Source organism: Nicotiana attenuata, chromosome 1 (genome assembly GCF_001879085.1).
Source record: "Nicotiana attenuata strain UT chromosome 1, NIATTr2, whole genome shotgun sequence".
Lineage (NCBI taxonomy): Eukaryota > Viridiplantae > Streptophyta > Magnoliopsida > Solanales > Solanaceae > Nicotiana > Nicotiana attenuata.
Genome location: NC_031989.1, coordinates 88628254 through 88650383, shown reverse-complemented (window position 1 = coordinate 88650383; position 22130 = coordinate 88628254). Strand labels below are relative to the sequence as shown.

The window sequence follows — 22130 nt, the reverse complement described above, 5'->3', positions numbered from 1 at the left end:
CTTACGAACCACTCCGTCTACCCCTCCACCACGTTTTTTACCCCCCCCCCCCCCTCTCCTCAAGAACCCTAATCGGAGCCGCCTTAATTCCCCCAACCGCTCGTGGATCGGCGGCGCCGGTACCCTTTCAGTCCCCAAAATTACACCCATCGAAACCTCCTCAGCCCCCCCATTCCCAAATATCCAAATAATTTCCCTCAAACATCAACCAATCTACTTCGAATCTTAATTCGAAAATTTTCCGGCCACAACGCAACTTTCTCCAAATCACCCCAAATTTACACCGTTAAATCCCCTCCGTCTCCTCTTTCCAACGCCCTAAAAATCACCGTTCGAATGTAAGTCCAACCCCTCGAATATTCAAAAATATGGATGCCGCTTCCACCGTGCATGGCGGCGCCGCCTCCAAATTACTTAAAACTGATTTTCAGGGCATCCAGTAAGTTCATCTACTTGTTTTCTGGTTATGTTCTCCCTCTATTTCTCTTCTTTTCTAGTTTTTTTTCAATAACTGAGTTTCTGCTCTTTTCCGTGGTATAATAATTGTGATTGGTTTGTGTTAAATTTGTGGTTCAGGCGAATATTGTGTTCATCATGTTGATTTTGTTTTAGGATTTTTTGGACTGTGAGAATTATTAAAGTAGTTCTTCATGATCTTTCTGATTAGTTTAAGTTCTGCCTGATTGCTATTTCGTAATTGATTCTGTTGAGTTTAATTTTGTGTTTTATGATTCAATTAGTTTTCATTTGGTTTAATCATTTTTTTTATCCTGTTTTGGTGATACTTGAGTGTTGTTTTGATAAGTTTAGTTTTATTAATTAGTTAAGTATATCAGATTGCTTCTGAATTTCATTATTGAAGTTAGAATGGTCTTCCTGCTTTATTAGTACATTGGATATGGTTGCATTAGGATGTTTGAGTAACTATAATCTATTTTTAATTGGAATAAAAGACTGAGGGGGTAATTGGTTTAGTTCAAGGGAAGGAATTGTGTGATTGAGAACTCTCTAGGAGTTTCTAGTTGGGGTTTAAAGTGGAAATTCAAGGAAAATGAGTAGGATAACTTGACATCTAAGTCAATAACTAAGGGATTAGTTAGATAAAATTGATTTTTAAAAGAGGGACTAAGTGGCAAAGGCTAAAAATCTGATATGGCCTCATATGTGCCTATAAAAGGGCAATGTCCTTGCCTTGAATCACAAGTTTGGGGAGATCTGAAAATTGCCCTCAAAATTCCCCCAAAAATCAGTATTCACTCAACTCTTCAGATCTGAGACAACAATTCAAAAATTCAGAAAGCCAAAAACAATAGAAATTACAAAAATCCAAAAAAAAAAATTGTTCTGTTCAAGTTTCTTAGTTTGTTAGAGGTTAATTTGCATTTCCTAGTTCAGTTCTAGTAATCGGAAATTTCAGAGGTGTTTCTGTCTGAGTTCGGGTAATTTTTGGAGTTCAGTCGAGTCAGTTTGGTAATCATTTGGTTGTTGCATTTCTATGGTGTGTTACTGGTTTGGGTGAAGCTATTTTTGGATCAAAATCACTCCTATTTGATGGTTATTGCTGTTGAGACTTGCTGATTGTTCCTGTTAGCTGTTAAATTGCTGCTGACCCTTCCTTCTTCTTCTTATATTTCCAATACCAGGTACACATTCGAGCTTGTTTCAATGTAGATCTCCTGCTGAAAACTGAAATGAAATTGAAGTTTATGCTATAGATCTACTGTTTAATATTTCTGTTACGTTTGAATGATTTTTTGTGCGATCTAGTTGGTCGTCCGGTGTAATTAAAAGTGGACTGTAATTAGGACTTTAAAATGACTTGGACTGTGTTGATTTCCAATTTGTAGTAGTCTTAAAGTGGTTGTTAATGCTAAGCAGAACAAGTAGTTCATTGAGATTCGATTAGCATTGTTAGTGTATATAATACTGGACTGGCTGAATTGTATTAAAGAGATTGTTGGACTGTTAATTTGTAGTTACTTAGCTTTAGGTTTAGTATAGTTAATACTTGTTTAGCTTAGCAATTTTCTGTTTAACATTCAAAATCATAAACAGTTTAAGTTGGCAATTAAGTTGGTCGAAGTTAATAGTTCACGCTAGTCTTAGTTATTTTCTCGTCAGCTGGTTCTTAATTTGGTTACAGCATAACAATTAGGAGGTATAACATGTGTCTTATAATTGCAAGCATAAGTAAATTTGCTAGTACGTTCGTTCATTTCTAAAATCAGGACGGTGTAATTACTCTCTTGAAAGATTGGTTGTCTAATTTCCGGCCTTCATTTGGGCCTGAAGCCCAATTTAGTTGCACTCTCGCGTATTGGGTTGTTTTGGGGCCTAGCAAACTGAAAATCATAGACTTGAGATTTAAGCCTCTTTGAATGCTTTTAATGAAAACTGATTGGTTAGTTAAGTAATTAGGGCTTTTTTTTTTCTTTTTTTTTTTAGAGACAAGCAAAGATAGAAAATCATAGTCGCTTTTAGGTGTGCCTGTTAAACAATGAAAGAGACGAGCCTCGCCGAACAAAACACATAAATTGTGGGGCCCTCAATAAATATTGTATTGAAATACTTAGATTTCGGGATGGGCCGTTTAGCGAATTTCACGGCTTTCCCCAAAGATAACAACGCGCTAGTCGCTTTAGGCACGTATTTTAATAACATTACCTTCCTAAACTCGGGTGCACATTTATGTGACCCAAATCCATATCTCAACGAAGTCGAAATGTGTCAACAACCACGGGTGTATTTATGTGACGTGGTTCGAGACACGTTTTCACGACGTTGCAATTCTCGTTAAAATAATAATAAAAGCGGTTTACGCTTAAAAAGCACATAAGCTAAAACATGTTTTGAAATCAGATAAATTCAAATATAACAGTTGAGCGACCGTGCTAGAACCACGGAACCCGAGAATGCCTAACACCTTCTCCCGGGTTAACAGAATTCCTTACTCGGATTTCTGGTTCGCGGACTGTTAACAGAGTCTTAATTTCCTCGGTTCGGGATTCAACCGGTGACTTGGGACACCATTAATCTCCCAAGTGGCGACTCTGAATCTTAATAATAAATCCCGTTCCGATTGTCCTTTAAGTGGAAAAACTCCTTTATTATCCCCTTCCGAGGGCGTAGTGAAAAAAGGAGGTGTGACAAGAGCAACTCTCATTAAATCTACCCTAAACTCCATACCCAACCACTTGATGCAAATCATCAAACTACCTAACTATGTGATTAATAGACTAGAACAATATCAAAATTTTCTTTTATGGGGCACCACTGCACAGAAAAAACTCATGCATATGATTAAATGGGAAGTCATCACGACGCCCAAATCACAAGGAGGCCTAGGTATAAAACAACTTAAGGCCAAAAATCCAGCACTTCTAGCTAGTACATCATGGAGATTATTCCAAAACCAAAGGGCCCAATGGGCATCCCTTCTTCTCTCCAAATATGGTCTAGCCTTCACATCAAACCCCCCAAAACTTCCATAATTTGGAAAAATATAGTTACGGGTGGAATGTATGCCAAAAGGGGTTAGTCTGGCAGGTCACACAAGGAACTCAAATTAACTTTTGGCAGGACAAGCTCCTAGCCTTAATGTTCGTAGTCTCATACATGGGCCATTAACAGAACAAGACCAAAATCTCACTGTAGCACAAGCACTCAACATTATAGGAAATTCTAACCCACTCATGTCCATGAATTTGCCTACATCAATACTCCAAAGAATAACGCAATACTATATACCCGCTTACTCAATTCTCCCTGATCGCATCATCTGGGGACATACATTATCGGGTCTCTTCTCAGTTAATTCTTGCTACAAAATCAAACGACTTACCCAATCACCACGGCTGGATATGGCAACTATGTATGTTACCAAAAATTAAAACTTTCCTAAGTCATGAACGACTGCCCACACAACATTACTTAAATAGACTAGGAATCATTCCTTCCAATATTTGAACTATATGTCAGCAAGAAGCAGAAACCATTCCCCACATTTTCTTTAAATGTGCCAACGTTCAACAATGTTGGTTACAACTACAACTACGACCTTTAATCCAAAAAATTCCTTACAATAATGCACCAACTCATGTTTGGATTAAGAAGCTAATTATGCACGATAAACACAAGTGTTATAAATCCCTACACCATCAATCCCTAATTCCTTTTATACTTTGGCATTTATGGAAAACTCGAAACCACGACTGTTTTGACAATGTTAAAAAAACCTCCCAACATTCAACTATTTTCAATCAAGCCTCTAAATTTTACTACCTAACAAACTCGACTAAGGTCAAGACCTCGCTAATTCCACTACAGCTCAAATGGGATCCCCCACCAAAATGCTTTTTAAGCTTAACACGGACGGGACTATAAAACACCCCTATGCAGGTTGGTTGAATTATCAGAGACGACAAAGGAAATTGGGTAATGGGATTCGCAGGTAATATAGAAATCAGAGGTAACTTTGAAGCCAATACAATGGTGCACATTGAAGCAGTGGGTCTGTTGCGTGGATTGCAACTAGCCTTAGCTTATAACCTTACCTCGCTGGAAATTAATTTGGATGCTAAGCAGGTAATTGCAAACCTACGTACCACCTCCACAAACTTCTCACATATACTCAATGAATGCAGGTACCTGATCCACCAATTGGGTGATCCACTACTACAACATGCTTACAAGGAGCAAAATACCGTTATTGACCAGCTGGCTCATTTTGGCATGGAACTAATGAGGACCAACATCACTTTTTGGGAGCAAGCTCCACCTTTTGTTACGGCAAACCTAGAAGCCGATAAGCTAGGGCTTCAACGAAGACGATATATTAGTAATAGTTTTCCAGTAGCATCTTATGCAAACTCTTTTTGTCAACCGTCCGACGAAGCTTCGTCTAGTCAGACTACCTGTAATAGTAATTCCCTAGGGTTAGATAGTAGTAACGTCCCAGGGATAGACAGTACTAATAGTTTGTACTTTTGTAACTCTGCACCATTCATGCAGCACCCTGTAATGCATCTTAATTAATAGAAGTAGTCTTTTAAACCAAAAAAGAAAAAGCTATTACAAACTGAAATTTCAAGTCAAAGGCTCAAAGCCTTCATTAAACAGTGTGATACAATATACATTGCTTCAGGATAGACATGACACTATTAACCATACACTTGAAAATTGGCAATGCTAACATCTTGATATACAATTCTTCCTTATATTGGATGAGCGCACAAAGTTGTCCGAGGAGCTGCATCTCAAGGCATTGCTGATCTCTTTCTCATTTGCAAGGAATGCCCGGAAAGAGTGTCTCCTGTAGGTTGAGATATTAACTCTTTGAGTATTCATTAAATTCTTGAGATCTTCGACGTGTCAAGTAAACAGTGACTGGTTAGCTCGGGAATTTGCTCTTTCAAGATCCTTTACAAATGTCCTGAGGCAACCATTGATAATACGGGGTGCCGCCCCGTCACAGAATCGTTTCGCAAGGTCAACAGCCTTCAAGAATGGGAGAATGAAATTATTTGAGTTCAACTGCTAATTGAGTGCTTAAATAGACAAAAACAGTTAAGTGATGAGCGGGATTGAAAGATGAGGAAAGAAATTACAGGGTAAGGTGGATTTAGGCGGGTTCAAGTAAACCCAGTACCTTCTGCTCGAGCTATGCATATATAGATGCACAATAGTTAAATGTATACATATAAAAGGACACTCTCATTCTGAACTCACTCTAGATCCTAGATTCGCCTCTATTGATGATGGACTATTATTGCATGCGAGTGCCATGGATATATAGGGAACTCAACAAAAAGAGAGAATTTTAAGTAGTCTCAAATCCACAAGTGGAATCATAACGAAACAATTCACACCTTTGGCTTAGCCTCTCTTCCTGTCTTTTGAACTACTAAGTTATTTCTACTTCACCCTAATCAGCTTCAATTGAAATGCTCTTTCAATGTTAATTAACAGGAAGTAAGGACAAGGAAGCAAGAAGAAACACTTCTCCCCTCAGCTTTTTATGCACGGGGAATGGGGAGGTTAAATAGTCGAGTTATTCAAGACTCAAGAGTAGTCGAAAAAAATGTTAAGATAGAAAAATTACTTCATTGATGACTATCTGGTGCCGTGTTCCTAATACTGATATTTCAGCCATTGATAAATGAAGAATTGAGAACTCCAGGATCCTGCTTGCTGGCTCATTCTGGAAGAAGAATTCATGGCATTAGTGACTGGCGTATTAACAAATTCTGTCATCTCAAGATACCAACAAAAAGTGCAATCGATGGTTCTATCTGAACCTGATCGATTATTCACAAAATAAAAACACAAACAACTCTAGGACGATAAAGTCAAAACGAAAGATTAAACATCCCTAGCTTTTACACATTGATGAAGTACAGATTTCTTGACCTATCTACTCATAAAAAGCATTCATAAATTGTAATTGTTCCTTTTCACTTGAACTTAAATGAAAGCTTGTTTGCTGCTAGAGTTCATATATTATTTCCTGTCCCGCACCCAACAATCACACCACAGCAGAAGCAGGCAGATTAACTTCCTTTATCGCCCAACAGAATCTGTACAGGCAGATGCCAATTTTGGCCCTTGAACTGTACTTGATTTACAGCTCATTTAACCTTGAATTCATGCAATACAATGTTGGTCCTTCTATCCACCAAGTTGACCAACTTGACAGAAGTTTAACAGCCTCATTAATTCTCATTGCCACTCAACTTTTCTTTCATTGCCTCCTTCACTATATCCTAACCGCTCGCTCATATTGCATAACCCCGACTCAGTGTATCAATAGTTTGAAAGTGCTTGGCATGATGGTGAGAAAGGGGAGCAGGACAATGCAGGTGGAATTGCGCGATTTCACTTAATTTGGTAGGCTAACTTGGCAGAGGGACTAGACAGGGTCGTCGCAGATAAAGGTTGGAAATTAGATTAACTAAAAAGAAAAAGAAAACAAAAAAACTATAGAAGTGCAAGAGACAATCTATTTTCCTAGCCATTTTTAGTCCATAGTTGTCTTTCAAATATAAAATCTCCCAAACATGAATATTTTCTTAACTAAAGCTTGTCCACATCTGTACATTCAGGATGACACACCTCAAGTGACTTTTTGTTAATCAAGAAAAGCATATTGTAATTTCTTCATTCATTTGAAGGAAAGATATTGCATTGTTCCACTTATAGCATCAAAAGAATTTTCTGAAAGTAGCTACTGAGGCTCCCTTAGAGGAACAAGCAGGGCAAGATTTTGAATGAACTGCATGTTTAGTTATACTTCCATATAGAAGTAGAAATGGGAGAAATGTTCTTTTGATCATATTCAATCGATTCAATCTGAATGTCATTCTAAAGAGTTGGGACTGGTGGCAAAACGTGGTTGTGTGGGTTCATGGAAGAAAGAATCCCGAATTTTATGGTGCTATCGCTTTTGTGTCCAGCAAGCAAAAATCTATCTATTACAACTAAGAGCAGGAACATAAAGGCATAAGAAACACATCCAACCTTCCAATTATCGGGTGCCACTTTATTTATTGCAAGCACGTTATTATCCCACTTTTCTTCAACTGCCACCAAAAGTTTCCGTGAGAAACTGCAAATATTCAAGAAAGTTACCAGTCTATCCATGCCTGCCCATACTCTGAAGAAAGCAGAAACTGTAAGCTACATAAGGAGAGTCATATATGATTAATGAGCTTACCGCAAAATAAGTTTGCTGTACACTAACTTTGGTGGAGCTGAGAGAACTTCAGCTTCTGAGAGAGAGAAGATAAATTAATGGATTATTGGATTGAATGGACAAATATAGAAATTAGCTAAAAAGGAAAAAGATAGAGATTAGAAAATTTTCCACATTTTTTAATTTTTGAGAAAGAATTTTGCATTCATATGTTTCTACTAAAAACCATTGACCACAATGTTGCATGGTGACAATATCACTAAAACGCAACAATGTATCTAGTATCTATGAGGGGATAGGACTTAGGAGTGAAGGCTCAACCAATCTCCCAGGAAATTGAGGAAGAAAAAAAACTTCAGAAAGTTATTCCATCACGGGGCGGAACCAGACCTCAATACAATCTTCTGTAGATGAACTTTTGTTGAATAAATTGTTCTTTCATCCTTCATGTGCATGTACTGGATTTGGCTAAAGGTGGAGCAAAACAAGGTTAGCAGTTTGGTCCTACTCATCATGTTCATTTCGCGCATATATGTGATTATTCTGAGTAGAAATATTGTTAATCAAAGTACTTCCATTTTCTTGTCATTTTTGAAGAGCTTTCTCTTTACAATTTTCCCTTTTTGATTAGCTCTCTTCCCATTTTCAAAGAAGCATATAACATATCTGGTTAACTTTCACTATAGACGTCATTTTGGAGGGAAAAAATAGTCTTATGTGGTTATTGCAAAATAGTTCCTAGAGAAATATTTTTAGAAACCCTCATAAAGCAATCAGCTTCACAAGGAATTTTTGTTGGGGATGACAGTTTTTAACAGATACAAAGGACTTCCAAAAAAAATTCCCGAATAGTAACTAATGCTTTATTAATTGGAAAGAGGTGCAAAACATTTCTCTAGAACTTACGAATCAAAAGTAATAAACGATACAGCTCCAAGAAGTAATAAGCAACAAAGCCTGAAAAAACAAATAGCAGAACCAAATCAAACACTTGTGTATCAACTACTGAGTTGACTAATTGCTCTGAGCATCCTTGGCCCAATAGAATCATTAGTTCTTTCCTTGATAAGAGCATTTGTTTGGAGGAAAAAAGCTGACACCTCAGGTTTCAGGGCTTCAACTATTGGGGTAGGTTCAGAGTTGCATTATTGAACCTACTCTACACATCCAATCAACAATATTCTAGATGTCTAAACAGCTTCAGCAAGAATCAAATGTCCGAAACACAGAAGGAATCACCGGCTTGGCAGCTTAAAAAGCAAGCAACAAAGGTCACTTCAGGGTTTAGTGGGATACTCCTCACAGAAAAATAAAACTATAGAACAGAAATATCCATTCATGAAACACATGTACAAGACAAACTTCTTAAGCAACATTATGACTAGGTACCTATCAACGCCAACCGAAAAAAGTACCTTTGTGGGTGGAACGACTGAAGTGATTACTGAGATGAACGAACCCGTGCAGGCCAAATAACTGAATTAGCCCCTTAACGGAGGCAGGAATATATATAACTACTAGACAGCACAAGAATGGAGTTTGCTAATAATGCCAAAATGGGCTCCAGCTGTTTGTAGTGTGCCTCATTGAATGGAATCTTAAAAAGCTGGAGTAGAAAGAAGAGGATGTTCAAAACTTGTTGCCTTATGGGTGAATTGATTTGAAGGATATGAAAGTAGGAATTGGGCAGAAAGACTGTAGGTTTCTAAAATTAACATGCACTATCTTACTCATTATTATTCACTTCTTTCCATGATAACCAATTGACCCCTTACTAGTGCCGACATCTATACCTTTTAAAAGAGTTTGAAGTCAACTTTGCTGCTTCTTTTTTCTTTTGATAAGGAGAAGTCAACTTTGCAACTAGTGACCTATTTAGATCACGGTGCATATTGCCTTTATTTTTTGTTTAATCTTTTTGGAGGGAAGTCAACTTCATTCCTAATTATCACCCCACTGCCACTATATATTGGTGAATAACTGACTTTTTGTGCTATAGATTAGGCACATTCATGAAGGACTATTCAGGTTATTATCTCAAAGACTAAGCTCCCCTAGGAAGAACATCTTAAATGCCGTGCATATGGTGAACTGTGCAGTGAACTCATCATTACATTATAATAGGAGAATGTCAATGCATATTCTACAACATAGTCAAAAGTCAGTTTGAATAGGCATTGATTAACCATCTAAGGTTGTTACTCTTGACTTGTAGGCATTGATTAACCATCTAAGGTTGTTACTTGACTTGTAGTGGATCAATCCAAATACGAATGAAACAATTTCATGTGCAGAAGCAGTGGTCAATTCGTACTACGTCCCTGCGTTGTCAAAGGCTCAAGAGTATCTTTGGTACCAAGGACGAAATATTCACTGTGAAGGAACCTAAGGGACCAAGAAATAATTCTGCACTTTAAGTCTCAACTTCAGGCTGCAAGTCTAAAATATGTAACTATTCGGTCTCTGTCATTCCGCTCAAAACCTAGTCTTCAAATCAGATATTTAAGAGAAAATTAGCTACAATGCTACTGATAGAAGAGATCATAAGATTCTAATAGAGTAAAGATATTAACCTCGAGTTAACCATCCCTAGAGAAAACTATAGTAACACAGAGTAGCAACCATATGAAGCAGTAAGCTAAAACTACATATGTAAATACCTATTTCAGAATCATTTTCGTCATTTTTCAGAAGTTCATCAGCTTCTTCAACCGTCTCAGTTTTCACAGGGGGGCCTCCAAAGCTCATGTGATTGTACTTCACTAACCACTCTTTATCAAACTCATATCCCGGTTCTACACACCAGAATCAAATATTGTTAGCTAAAGAATTAAAAGAAACATAAGTTTATCAGCAGTTTATTTAAAATTAGAAAAGAGGCCAATAGAACAATCCATTACCTCTTCTAATGTTCATCCGTTTCTCAAAAAGGCGAACAGGGCCTGACCCTTCCAAACAAGCCCCATATATTGTCATCCTAAGACAAGAATATGCAACAGAATTAGGACAGACATTTGCTCCATGTAACTGTTAAGTAAAAAATGTATTTACATTATTTTATAATTTTCTAATAATCGTGGTGTTATTGTATGAATATTTTAAACTTATACAAGTAATGGTACATTTTTAATCTTCTTTGTATACATATATAAGGTAAACAGTAAACTCAACTCCCAAACTCCCCTATTCAGTAGCCAAACAATGGTGTTTTTCTACTTTGCTCCCTTAGGTGACTTGAAACCTCATAGTTGTAAAATTTTGTAACAATTCAAATTCTTACTAAAGTAGTTCGCACAATTAAACAAAACGAGTTATACAAAAGGGGAAAAGGAAAAAGGACATACAGAGCGAGTTCTCGGGCGGCTCTAGGACTACAAAATCTGCCACTCTTATCAATTTTAGGCTGCACTGAAAAAGTATCAGTGGATTGTTCAACAGCTTCTTCAACAGTAAGAGCTGAAGGGCGAAGCACAGAGAATCTACTACTGTTGCTGTTAGTGTAGACACTAGTTTGGTGTGAAGAAGAAAAGAGCAAACGAGGAGCAGAAGTGCATTTTGATAAAGAATTGAAGATAAACCCCATTTGGGGTTTTGAGGTATAGGAAGATAAGAGGATGTGTGAAGGCGGAAAAGAGGAAGTAGAAGAGGAGCTGAGCACTGAGGTTGCCTCCATTTTTTTCTTTTGGAGGAAGTTTGATTGGGCGTTATCGGTTAAAATTGAGAGTATTTCGCTGTTTGAGGAATGTTCAAGTTGTTATGGATAATGGTGCCGCCATGTACATAGTGGACTGGCGCTATGATATGGAGCAAACTGTATCAGTGGTATTTCCATTTTGGCCCTTGTCCCCCTCTCCCTCTATTTTACTTTCTTTTTCGTGTTAGTGGGAGAGCTCACTAGCTTTTACGGATCGTTTGGTTACCGGTTAGAGTTATGCACAGATTAGCAATACAGGAATTAATTACTTAGAAATATATTATGATTAGTTATTTGAAAATTAATTATGTATGGACTAGTAATATAGAAATGTAATATGAGTATCATTTATTATTAGTCTAGTTTATTCAATTAAAATTATTAGTACATTTTAAATATAATCTTATAAACAAAAAAATACAAGTTTGAATAGAGATTATTCTTGTCATTTTGTGTTTTAATACAAGCATTACTAATACATGTATAAGTTATTCCATATTCTACCCTGCATAAAGTAATACATACATTCCCTCATAATTTATACATGTATTAGTTATGCGAAAAAGAAAAATATGAACTAAATATTATATTAGCAATGCTATGTTTTATGTGAAAAAGAAAAAAACCAACCAAACATTGTGTAAATTATGCTAGATTCTACATGTAAATTATTTTTTTCTATTTTTATAACCAAACAATGTATAAAGTTATCCTAATTTTAATATATGGATAACTTCTTCCTAACTAGCTACCAAACGATCCTTTAGTATATAATTAAGAAGTGAGATTGATAGCAATGGAATGACACAAAGATAAAAGAACAAGAAATGAGTAAGATTCGTAAGGTAAAGCATGGTAATGTGACAAGATCATAGTGAAGTAGAATCTAATGTATTATGAATTTGAATTAACAAAGGTCAACGGAATATATTGAACAGAGGAATTAATTCCCTCAATTAGGGAGTACTACTGTTAGGAAGTTCCCTCAGTTAAGTGGGAATAAGAGGCTGAGAGTCGAATAAGTTGCAAAAAGGGCGATCCTTGAAGGCTACCAGGGAGAAGGGGCTAAGACTAATGTCTTGATAGGAATGGGAAAAGAGGTTGTCTACTGAGATTGAGTATGTCAGTAATGAACGCGCGACGTTCTACTCGTGTAAATGATTCAGTAGCCCTGCTTAAAAGGAAGGAAATCCCTGAGCACAAGAGTGGGCTTCCTCCTATAGGGGAGATAGTGAGATACAAAACATGATACCACCCTGGACCCGATATCACAAGTGCACGAGTTACTAGAATAATGCAAATAAAGGTATGAATAAAACATGAAGTTGTCTGAGGGAAAATACACAGCTAATAATTAGGAAAGGGGACTCTAGGGGCTGCGGACGCCGAGCAGCTGTACCTCAAGTCTCCATACTACTAGCCAACCCGAGCACGCTAATGACCGCCGCTGGGACCGACTCCAAAATTTGTACAAGAAGTGCAGAGTTAGTATGAGTACAACCTACCCCATGTACTCTCTAAGTGTCGAGCCTAACTTCGACAAAGTAATGACGAGGCTAAGGCGGGTCACTTACACTATAACCTGTACGGAGTATAAAATAAAGCCAAAAAAGGAAAATACAGAGCAAAATAAGACAGTTAACTGAAGAAAATAGCTAAATCCTCAGAGAAAACTAGTGAAGGTCAGAATTATAAATCCTTAGAGTTTCGTATAAAAAAAATACCGAAAACTAACACAGCACAAGGAAATAGAAACACATAGATTGTTGTGGCGCGCAACCCAATCCCACCGTACAACACAATCCTCTCTTATTCCACCGTAACAATATCAACAATCATAAATAAATATATGTTGCGGCGCGCAACCCGATCCCACCATATAACAAAAATCAGTATCATAATTCACCCTTATTTCACCTTATCAATCCAACCTTATTTCACATGTTGCGGTGTGCAACCCGATCATACCATATCAGTACAAATTCACACTTATTTCACCATATCAATCCACCCTTATTTTACATGTTGGGGCGTGCAACCCGATCCCACCATATCAGTATCAATTATTCAATGAGTACAATCGAATCAATAACTCACATCACAAGAACCTCTATGATTGATAGATATGAAGTTGAATCGGAAAGGAAGCCTCGTACCAACTTGGGAATTCACATATGTAATATTACACAGCAAGACAAGTCTAGTAAACGACAATTAAAAGGTGCAAGTAAGTCAATTAAGGCAAATAGCAGCGAGTCATGAAGCATGGAAAGGTCTAATATTTTTAACACGAGAAACAATGATTTACAAGTAGCAAAAATAAAGCATGGGAGGCATTTAAAGCACATAACAGTTAAGACATGGAAGGAAACGATTAAGGAAAAGAGAAAAATCAAGGAAACAAGTAATCCAGCAGCGTATAAGCACTCCTCACCTCGCATATACGCTGCAACACATGAATTTCACATAGCACATAGTCCGAGGGTCCCTAATTTCCTCAAATCAAGGTTAAACTCAACACTTACCTCGCTCCAAAATCGACTTAAAGCTCAACCACGGCTTCGCCTTTCGAACAAGCCTCCGAACCAATCAAATCTAGCAATTTAACAACCAAACGATTCAAAATAAGCCCTAGGAACTACCCACGAATGAAAGAGGTTCAATTTAGGTCATTATTGAAAAAGTCAAGAAAAGTCAACTCCCAGACTCACTTGGTCAAAACCCGAAATTCGGACGAAAACCTGATTACCCATTCACCCCCGAGCCCGATTATGTAATTTATTTCAAAATCCGACCTTAATCTGAGGCATAAATTCCAATGTTACAAAAATCTCTAATTCTACCCAAATCCCCAATTTCGACCTTGAAAAGCCTAGATTATAGGTTGAAATCTTATGAAATGTAATTGGTAATTGAAAGAAAGTAGGTTAGAATTACTTACCACCGAGTTGGGGAAGAAGAGCTCTTGGAAAAATCGTCTCTAAGGTTTCTAGGGTTGAAAATTTAAAAGAATGAACCAAAATCCCGTTTTTCCCATCTTAAATTCAGGCGCAGATGTTGCAATTGCGACCTGGGGTTCGTAATTGCGAACCCCACAAATGCGAATAATCCTTCGTAAATGCGAAGTCTTCACATTCATGATGCCTTTGCAAATGCGAACCTGAGGGGATCGCAAATGCCACCCCAGATCTCGCAAATGCGAAAGCCAACCCCCAGCCCCTACTCGCAAATGCGATGCTTCCTTCGCAAATGCGAGGCTCGCATTTGCGATCCAGACCTCGCAATTGTGAAGTCTGCAGCAGACACCAGAAGCACAAAGGCTTCAGCTATGATACTAAGTCCAAAAACCTTCCGTAGCCTATCCGAAACTCACTCGAGCCCCAGGGGCACCAAACCAAACATGTATACAAGTCCAAAAACATTAGACGAACTCGCTCGCGCGATCAAATCGCTTAAATAACACCTAGAACTACGAATCGGACACCAAATCAAATGAAATTTTAAGAATTTCTATTTTAACAACCGGACGTCCGAATCACGTCAAACCAGCTCCATTTTTTTATCAAAATTTTGCTGATAAATCATGAATATAGTGATGAACATATACCAAGCTTCGAAACCAAAATCCGGACCCGGTAGCAACAAAGTCAAACCTAGGTCAAAATTTTAAATTCTGTAAACCTTTAAACATCAAATTTTGACAAAAGCGATAACTCGAGTTAGGGACCTTCGAATTCGATTCCGAGCATACGATCAGATTCCAAATCACGATACGGATCCACGGGGATCGTCAAAATACGAGTCCGCATCCATTTGTTCAAAACGTTGACTGAAGTCAACTCAAATAAATCTTTAAGGCACAGATTCACATTTTATCAATTTTTCACATAAAAGCCTCCCGATAAAAGATACGGACCACGCACGTAAATCGAGGAAGGCTTAAAGAAGCTATCGAAGGCTTCAAAATACAGAGTTAAAGTTTAAAACTCTATATGACCTATCGGGTCATCACATAGCACCCCCAGTAATCGAAGTAAAAGAATAACAATAGGGATTCACACAGAGATTATGTCCTATTACATTCTAAAAAGGAAGTTAAACCTAACAACGCGACAACCTCCGGGGCAGCATAAGATAAGAGGTATGGACAACTTAACCTATCTAGAGGCTAAAGAAAAAGAAGTTTAGCCAGAGAACTTTATCAGTTAGAAAGTTTAAGGATCCAATTTAAGGACTCTAATGATAATAGACTTGTAGCGCATAAGGTATCAGTGTTCCCCTTGTGGCGGGGCATAGTAGAGAAACAATATGAAGATCCGGAGTTAATATTATCGAAAGAGAAATTTTTATGGCAAAGAGAGATAATGTTTGAGTTTAGGGAAACAGGGTTTTCTGATATCAGGTCGATTGTATGTCCCGGATATAGATAATCTATGGGGCAAGTTGAGAGTGGAAGTGAATTAATTCCCCCCCCCCCCCCCCCATTCTATTCATCATGATTTGAAAAGGATATACCATGGTACTAGAGACATGTATTGTTGTGCTAGTGCGACAAGAAGATTGCCGAATTTTGGCACAGTAAACCTAATGGTCAGCGGGTACAAATAGAGTATCAAGGCCCAGAGGGCTGATACAGAGGATAGAGTTCCCGGCGTGGAAATGAAAGAGTAGTTCAAGGATAAAGTGCAGTATGGGTTTACCCCGTTCTTATTAGAAATATTACTCTAGAGGGTTGACGGTCAAAAAATTTACAAGATTAACCCATTTCTTACCAAGATGGAGCATTCGCATAGTCGAGAATTATATAAGTGATAAATTGAGAAGACAATACGCTTAAGGACATTCTAATGTCTATTACCTCAGATAGAAGAGTTTAGTTACAATGAACTTCTAAAGATTCTTCTAGAAAGGTTTGGGTACGCAGATCAGTCTTAGCACAACTTTCCATCTGCAGACAGACAGTCAGGCCGAGCGCACTATTCTGTCACTCGAGGACATGTTGCAAGACTGTGCTCTAGACTTCAAAGGAAATTGGGAAGATCATCTGCCGCTCATTGAGTTTGCTTATAATAAAAACTAACATTCCAGTATCCGGATGGCACCATATGAAGCCCTATACAGGCGGAAGTACAGGTCTCCTATCGGTCGGTTCGATACTGGCGAGACAAAATTATTAGGCCCTTATTTGGTGCAACAGGACGTAGAGAAGGTGAAAGTGATTCAAGATCAATAGTTGACCGCTCAGAGCCGACAAAAGTCCTACTCAGATAACCGGTGTCGAGACATAAAGTTTGCTATAGGAAACTAGTATTCCTGTGAGTGTCGTCTATGAATGGCGTGATAAGGCCCGGCAAGAGAGGAAAAGTTAGACCCTACTATGTCGGACCTTATCAGATTATCCAAAAAATTGGCCAAGTAGCTTATAAGCTTGAGTTTTCCCCAGAATTGGAAGCAGTTCATCCAGTGTTTCTTGTATCCATACTTCGTAAGTGCTTGGGTGACCCTCCCGCATTACCCCCATTGAGGATGTCCAGGTCACAGAAGACCTATTCTATGAGGAAATTCCGGTAGTTATCCTAGATCGCCAAGTTCGTAAGTTATAAACCAAAGAGGTGGCTTCAGTTAAGGTACTTTGGAGGAACAACAATGTAGAGAATTACATGGGAAGCTGAGGAGGATATCAAATCCAAATATCCTCATTTGTTTTAGACTGCAGGTTTATATCGACACTTGTGAGATACAGTTTCGTTAATCTTAAATTACTTATCGAGCATAATTCACATATCTTGTTTAGGTGATAATGCTGAGTGCTGACACATGTAAATGCCTAATTTTTGCCTTGTTTATATATATATATATGTGTGTGGGGGGGGTGTGTTTTTCTTATTTTTTGTATGTATAAGTTTCAAGAGTTGATTAATGGTTTGATAAATGGGGTAGGGATTGGACTAGTATATTTTAATTAAAATTGAGCCAAAATTGGCCCAAAATTTGAGCCCATTTCGTCCAAATCCGGTCCACAAGGGGCTGCCAAGAGGAGGGTCCAAACGACGTAGTTTTGGATCAAAACTACGTCGTTTCACTAAATGAAACAAGATCAAATCTTACCCCTCCATTCCACCTTGATCCAATGGATCTCATTCACTCTTGTCCTAGGTATTTAAAGCCTCTAAATTTGAAAATTTTCCCCATTTCCACCCATAATCCTTTTCTCTTCTTCTCTCTTATCACTCTCTCCCCCCTCTCTTCCCCTCCGCCTGTCCGCCGCCCAGCGCCGCCCGCCGGAATTCGCCACCGGCGGCGGCTAACGTCCAAACACCCCCAAATTACACCATTCTTTTCCTCTCATCACCCTCTTCCTAGATCCACAACTCAAATCCCCCAAATCTCCACCAATAATCAACAAAATCAAACCCTAGTCGCGCCGTCACCACCCTAGCCGCCGCCCACCACCCCAAATTCCGGAAATTTTACACCACCGGTTTCCTCTTGTCCCCCTCTTTCCATATCTCCAACTCAAAACCTCAAAAAAACCCAACCGCCGCCGGCAGCCGCCCCTACTGCCGCCATCCCGCCGCCGCCACTGCCGCACACTTCCGCTCGTTTCTTTTCTTTAACCGGCCTCGAGCAAGGTTGTGTCGTTGATATTATTGAAACCGGACTCGGATTCGCCGGAATTTTTCGGTTTCAAGAATATCAACAATAGAAGCTTGCTCCAAAGTCGTGCCACTGCCTATCGTCGTCTCCCGGATGCTCGAGTATATGGTAAAATCGCAATCCCGGCCCCGTTATTAATTTTCTGATTTTTTCTTTTTCTTTTGTTTTTTTTAGAGTTAGTTTCTGTTTTTTTTAATTTAATCCATTTTCTGATTATGTTTGTCTTTGTTAAATCGCTTCGGCGATATCGTGCGTTCCGTTTTATTTTAATAGCTAATTTTTGTTTTGCTCATGTTGGTTCACAATACATGTGTTGAAATTTAATTACATGTTTTAATACTTGGTTTAATTTGAATCAATAGGTTGATATTGGTGTTGTTAAAATCTGAAATTTAGATATTTTTATAATGAAATAGGGCACTAGTAGCTTTATTTTAGTAGGGTGGCTGAAGTGACCCTTTGGCTCCTGCCATAGCAGATTTCAGGCTGTCCTTTCACCTTTTGGACAGCCTTTAGCCCACAAATTCAGCCTCTTTTGGACAGATTTTTGGGGAACCAAAATCTGTCCAAAAAGTTGGCTTTTCTTTGCCTATTTAAGGGCTGCCCTTTCTTCATTATAAAGGACTCCAACACACTACAATTGAAAGGAAAAAACACACAAAAACATTAAAAAATCAGCACTTGAACACATGGAAAGTAAGCTGAAATGGTGAGCTTTAGGAGTTGATTTTAGAGTGCAAACTTTTAGAAAAGTATAAGTCCTCTTTAGAGTTCGTTTCTGGGTTTCTCCTCTGAATTTTCGGGCTGTTTTAACACGGATTTGCTGCTGATTTTGCTGTTGTTGTGCTGCTGTTTTTTATGCTGGTTGAATTGCTGGACTACCATTTATTCTTTTGCTATTCAGGTTATCCTTTAAGACTCGTAATGTATGTATTTTTAGCAATGGGAATAAGTTGATATGTCAGTAGTTTTATGGATTTTTAAGCATGTTTTCAAGCTATTGTATTCGAGTAACAATGTTAAGTATGCCATGAATGACTTTAGGTGTATAACACATAGCATGAGTTTGTTTTAGTTGCTGAAATTTCAATGCAACATTGCTTCTAGGATTGCTGTTTTTTTTTCGAATCTGGCCATTTTTGCCATTTTTGCAAAAGTGGCTATTTTTGTAAAGTATTTTTTTTGAATCTGGCCATTTTGCCAGCTTTGCAAAAGTGGCTGTTTTTGTAAAGTATGTGTTTATACAATTGTGGCTATGTAGTTAATGGTCATAAATGCAAACTAAGTTAAAGAACCAATATTGTATCAACTTTGGGCCTTATTGAACCAAAAAATAAAAGCTGGCCCATTTACCTTAAACAACAAAATTACCCTTTTCTTCTATATAGCATTGGGCCTATAAAAATTCATTTCTTGGCCCATTTTTTAGTAATAAATTCCAGCAGCCCAAGAGGTCTTTACAAGCTGGCCCATTTCCCCTTTTAACAAAGAAGTTGGCACATCCCTTTAAAATAGATAGAGTTGGTCCAACATTTATTTGCATAATATTTTCAATAATAAGATTAGGAAAATAGAAATAAAAAATCAGATTTTTTTTATATACCAATTAAGTAACTCACTTTCTTCCAATTAATTATATCGAACGCTAGGCAATTAGTAGGTGCGCTCTAATTCCACGGTTTCGCTTGCGTAACGTGATGTTCAACATTCAATAATTTAATTCAACAAGGTCATACAATATTCGTTAGTTTTCCAGTTGATTTTTTAGTTTAATAAACTCTTTGTCAAACTCGCGGATTCGCTTGCGTAGCGCGATAATTGACCTTTTAATAAATTTCAAAAAAAAAATTTTAATAATTAAACTCTTAGAATGTATTAATTTTCAATAATTTGCTAACAATTGTTTGTCATGACTGCGGATTCGCTTGCGTAGCGCCGTTATGATTAAATAATAAATTTCGTCGATCACGCATTCGCTTGAGTAGCGCGACGGTTGACTTGTAAATTTTAAAGAGCTAATTTTCTCAAATGTAGTATTTCTTTTTTTTAAAAAAGTATTACAAATAATTGATTGTCATGATTTCGGATTCGCTTGCGAGGCACAATTATGACAAATTAATTAATTATTTTTTATTCGATCACGCATTCGCTCGCGTAGCGTGGTTATGACATTTTTTATATTATTCAAAAACATTCTTTGATTTCTCTAATAATCAAGAGATAAAAGCAGATAGGTACAACATGGAAATAATATAAATCACAGTTTGTCCAAAATTAATTCAAGCCAAGTTTAAGTCAATAAAGCGACCGTGCTAGAACCACGGGACTCGGGGAATGCCTTATACCTTCTCCCTGGTCAACAGAATTCCTTATCCGAACTTTATTTTCGCGGACCGATAAAAATAGAGTCAAACCTTCCTTTGACTAGGGATTCAAATAAATGGTGACTTGGAACACCGAAAAAATCAATTCAAAGTGGCGACTCTGAACAATAAAATAATCCCTACTCAAGTTTTTTGTCACTTTAATTGGAAAAACTCTTTAAACCATATATACATATATTTCGGGGGGTACAAAAAGTGGTGTGACAACACAAATATGGAAGACACAACACAGAGTATAACGGATGATAGTTGAGGTGAGTCATGGCTAACCCTTTTTTATTTTTTTACATAAATAGACAGTCATGTGAGGCTAGTTTTCAGATAGCCCTATTTACAAAGGAAACTTTGCATTGGTTGTGTGTTTGGGCTGCTTATCAGTTTTCAGATAGCCCTATTTACAAAGGAAACTTTGCCAAAAAAATTTAAAAATCTTGGGAGTTAGAATATTATTCAACATTCGAGGACGAATGTTCCTAAGGGGGATGATATTAACCCCCATACTTTTGACGTCAATTGCGTCGTTAGTTAAATAACATAAGTCTGGAGAGTTTAAGATCCCTCCAAAAGTTTAAGAGAGGTTTATTGAGGTGATAAGTAAGTTTCACAAGAATTCAGGGTTATACGAATATAAAAAAATACTTTTCGACGAAGTTCGCCAAAGGGAAGTGGATTGCCATAGCCGTACTTTTGGGGTAAGAATAAGAGTGCTTAATATGACAATAAGGTCTTGTTATAAGTTATTTTAATCATACAATAATCGTGTGTTAAGCTTTGAAGTCAAGTAAGTTGTAAAATAAAAAATTTGCAAAAGTTGTCGCAAGATACGTTCATAATCTTACTGAAATTTGGGTCTAATGTCGCTGAGCTTTTCTATCATGTAATTGGAGTTATAGGGCGATCCACCCACCAATTTGAAGCTCTACGAGTCTAGTTTTAACGCATTAAACTGTTTGTCGATACGATATTTGAGTAGAGAGATATTCGTATTTTTGCGAGACTGCACAAGCAGCTCCCTATGGGACCCACTTTGGAAGGTGAAAATATTCAGATATATACCAAATGCCTAGAACCCGTTTTCATTCGTATTTTTTCACTATTTCCATACCCAAAACACTCCCAAACGCTCTCTAAGAGTTGTCATATGATCCAAGGCCAAAATCAAAGGCTACCAAGTGAATCCAACCCCAAGAATCTTGTGGTGTAGCTCTAGTGCGTTGTGGTGACGTTGAAGGTTGGTCTAAGTGAGAGTAAACTCATGTTTCGATCTGACCTTTTTGATTGAGGTAAGTTATTACTTCCTCCATATTTTCTTGTGCTTGTAAAAGCCATGGCTAAGTCATAAGATTGGAAACCCGTGAGGTATAGCCCGAAAATCATAATTATGTTTGGTTATCTAGTATGAGACTGTTTTGAAAATTTTTAAAGGTATGCTGTGGCAGCAAAATTGGTGCAGTAGCTTGTGTAGGTTGTTGTTGCTGCTATGGGCATAAGAAAATGTCTTAGAATTTTAGGGTGTGTTTGGTATGGAGGAAAATATTTTTTGGAAAATGTTTTCCAATTTTCTCATGTTTGGTTGGCTTAAATGTTTTGGAAAACATTTTCCTTATCAATTCATTTTCCTCCAATTGGAGGAAAATGTTTTCCTTATCAAAAGAAGGGAAAACATTTTCCAAAGCTCCTTCTCAACCTTTCTCACCCTCACCAA

The 22130-nt window shown here is 37.6% G+C and overlaps 1 protein-coding gene and 1 long non-coding RNA gene across 3 annotated transcripts in view; one reads left to right on the top strand and one right to left on the bottom strand.

The window, feature by feature from the left end:
• Positions 5027 to 11520, bottom strand: LOC109230127. 2 transcript variants are annotated; one of them, XM_019395655.1, is made up of 8 exons: positions 11035 to 11520; positions 10591 to 10667; positions 10351 to 10485; positions 8597 to 8647; positions 7712 to 7766; positions 7516 to 7603; positions 6101 to 6199; positions 5027 to 5496 (listed from the first exon to the last, which is right to left on the bottom strand). In XM_019395655.1, exons 1-8 carry the CDS (start codon positions 11361 to 11363, stop codon positions 5371 to 5373), a joined length of 960 nt encoding a protein of 319 aa, XP_019251200.1. In that variant the 5' UTR covers positions 11364 to 11520; the 3' UTR covers positions 5027 to 5370. The 2 variants fall into 2 exon arrangements, with proteins under 2 accessions (XP_019251200.1, XP_019251205.1); XM_019395660.1 differs by lacking the exon at positions 8597 to 8647.
• The window catches only part of LOC109241654, a 2485-nt gene continuing 1890 nt past the window's right edge, over positions 21536 to 22130 (top strand). Inside the window, exon 1 of the long non-coding RNA XR_002070267.1 lies at positions 21536 to 21708. This is a non-coding gene — a long non-coding RNA (uncharacterized LOC109241654). The remainder of the gene's footprint in view (positions 21709 to 22130) is intronic.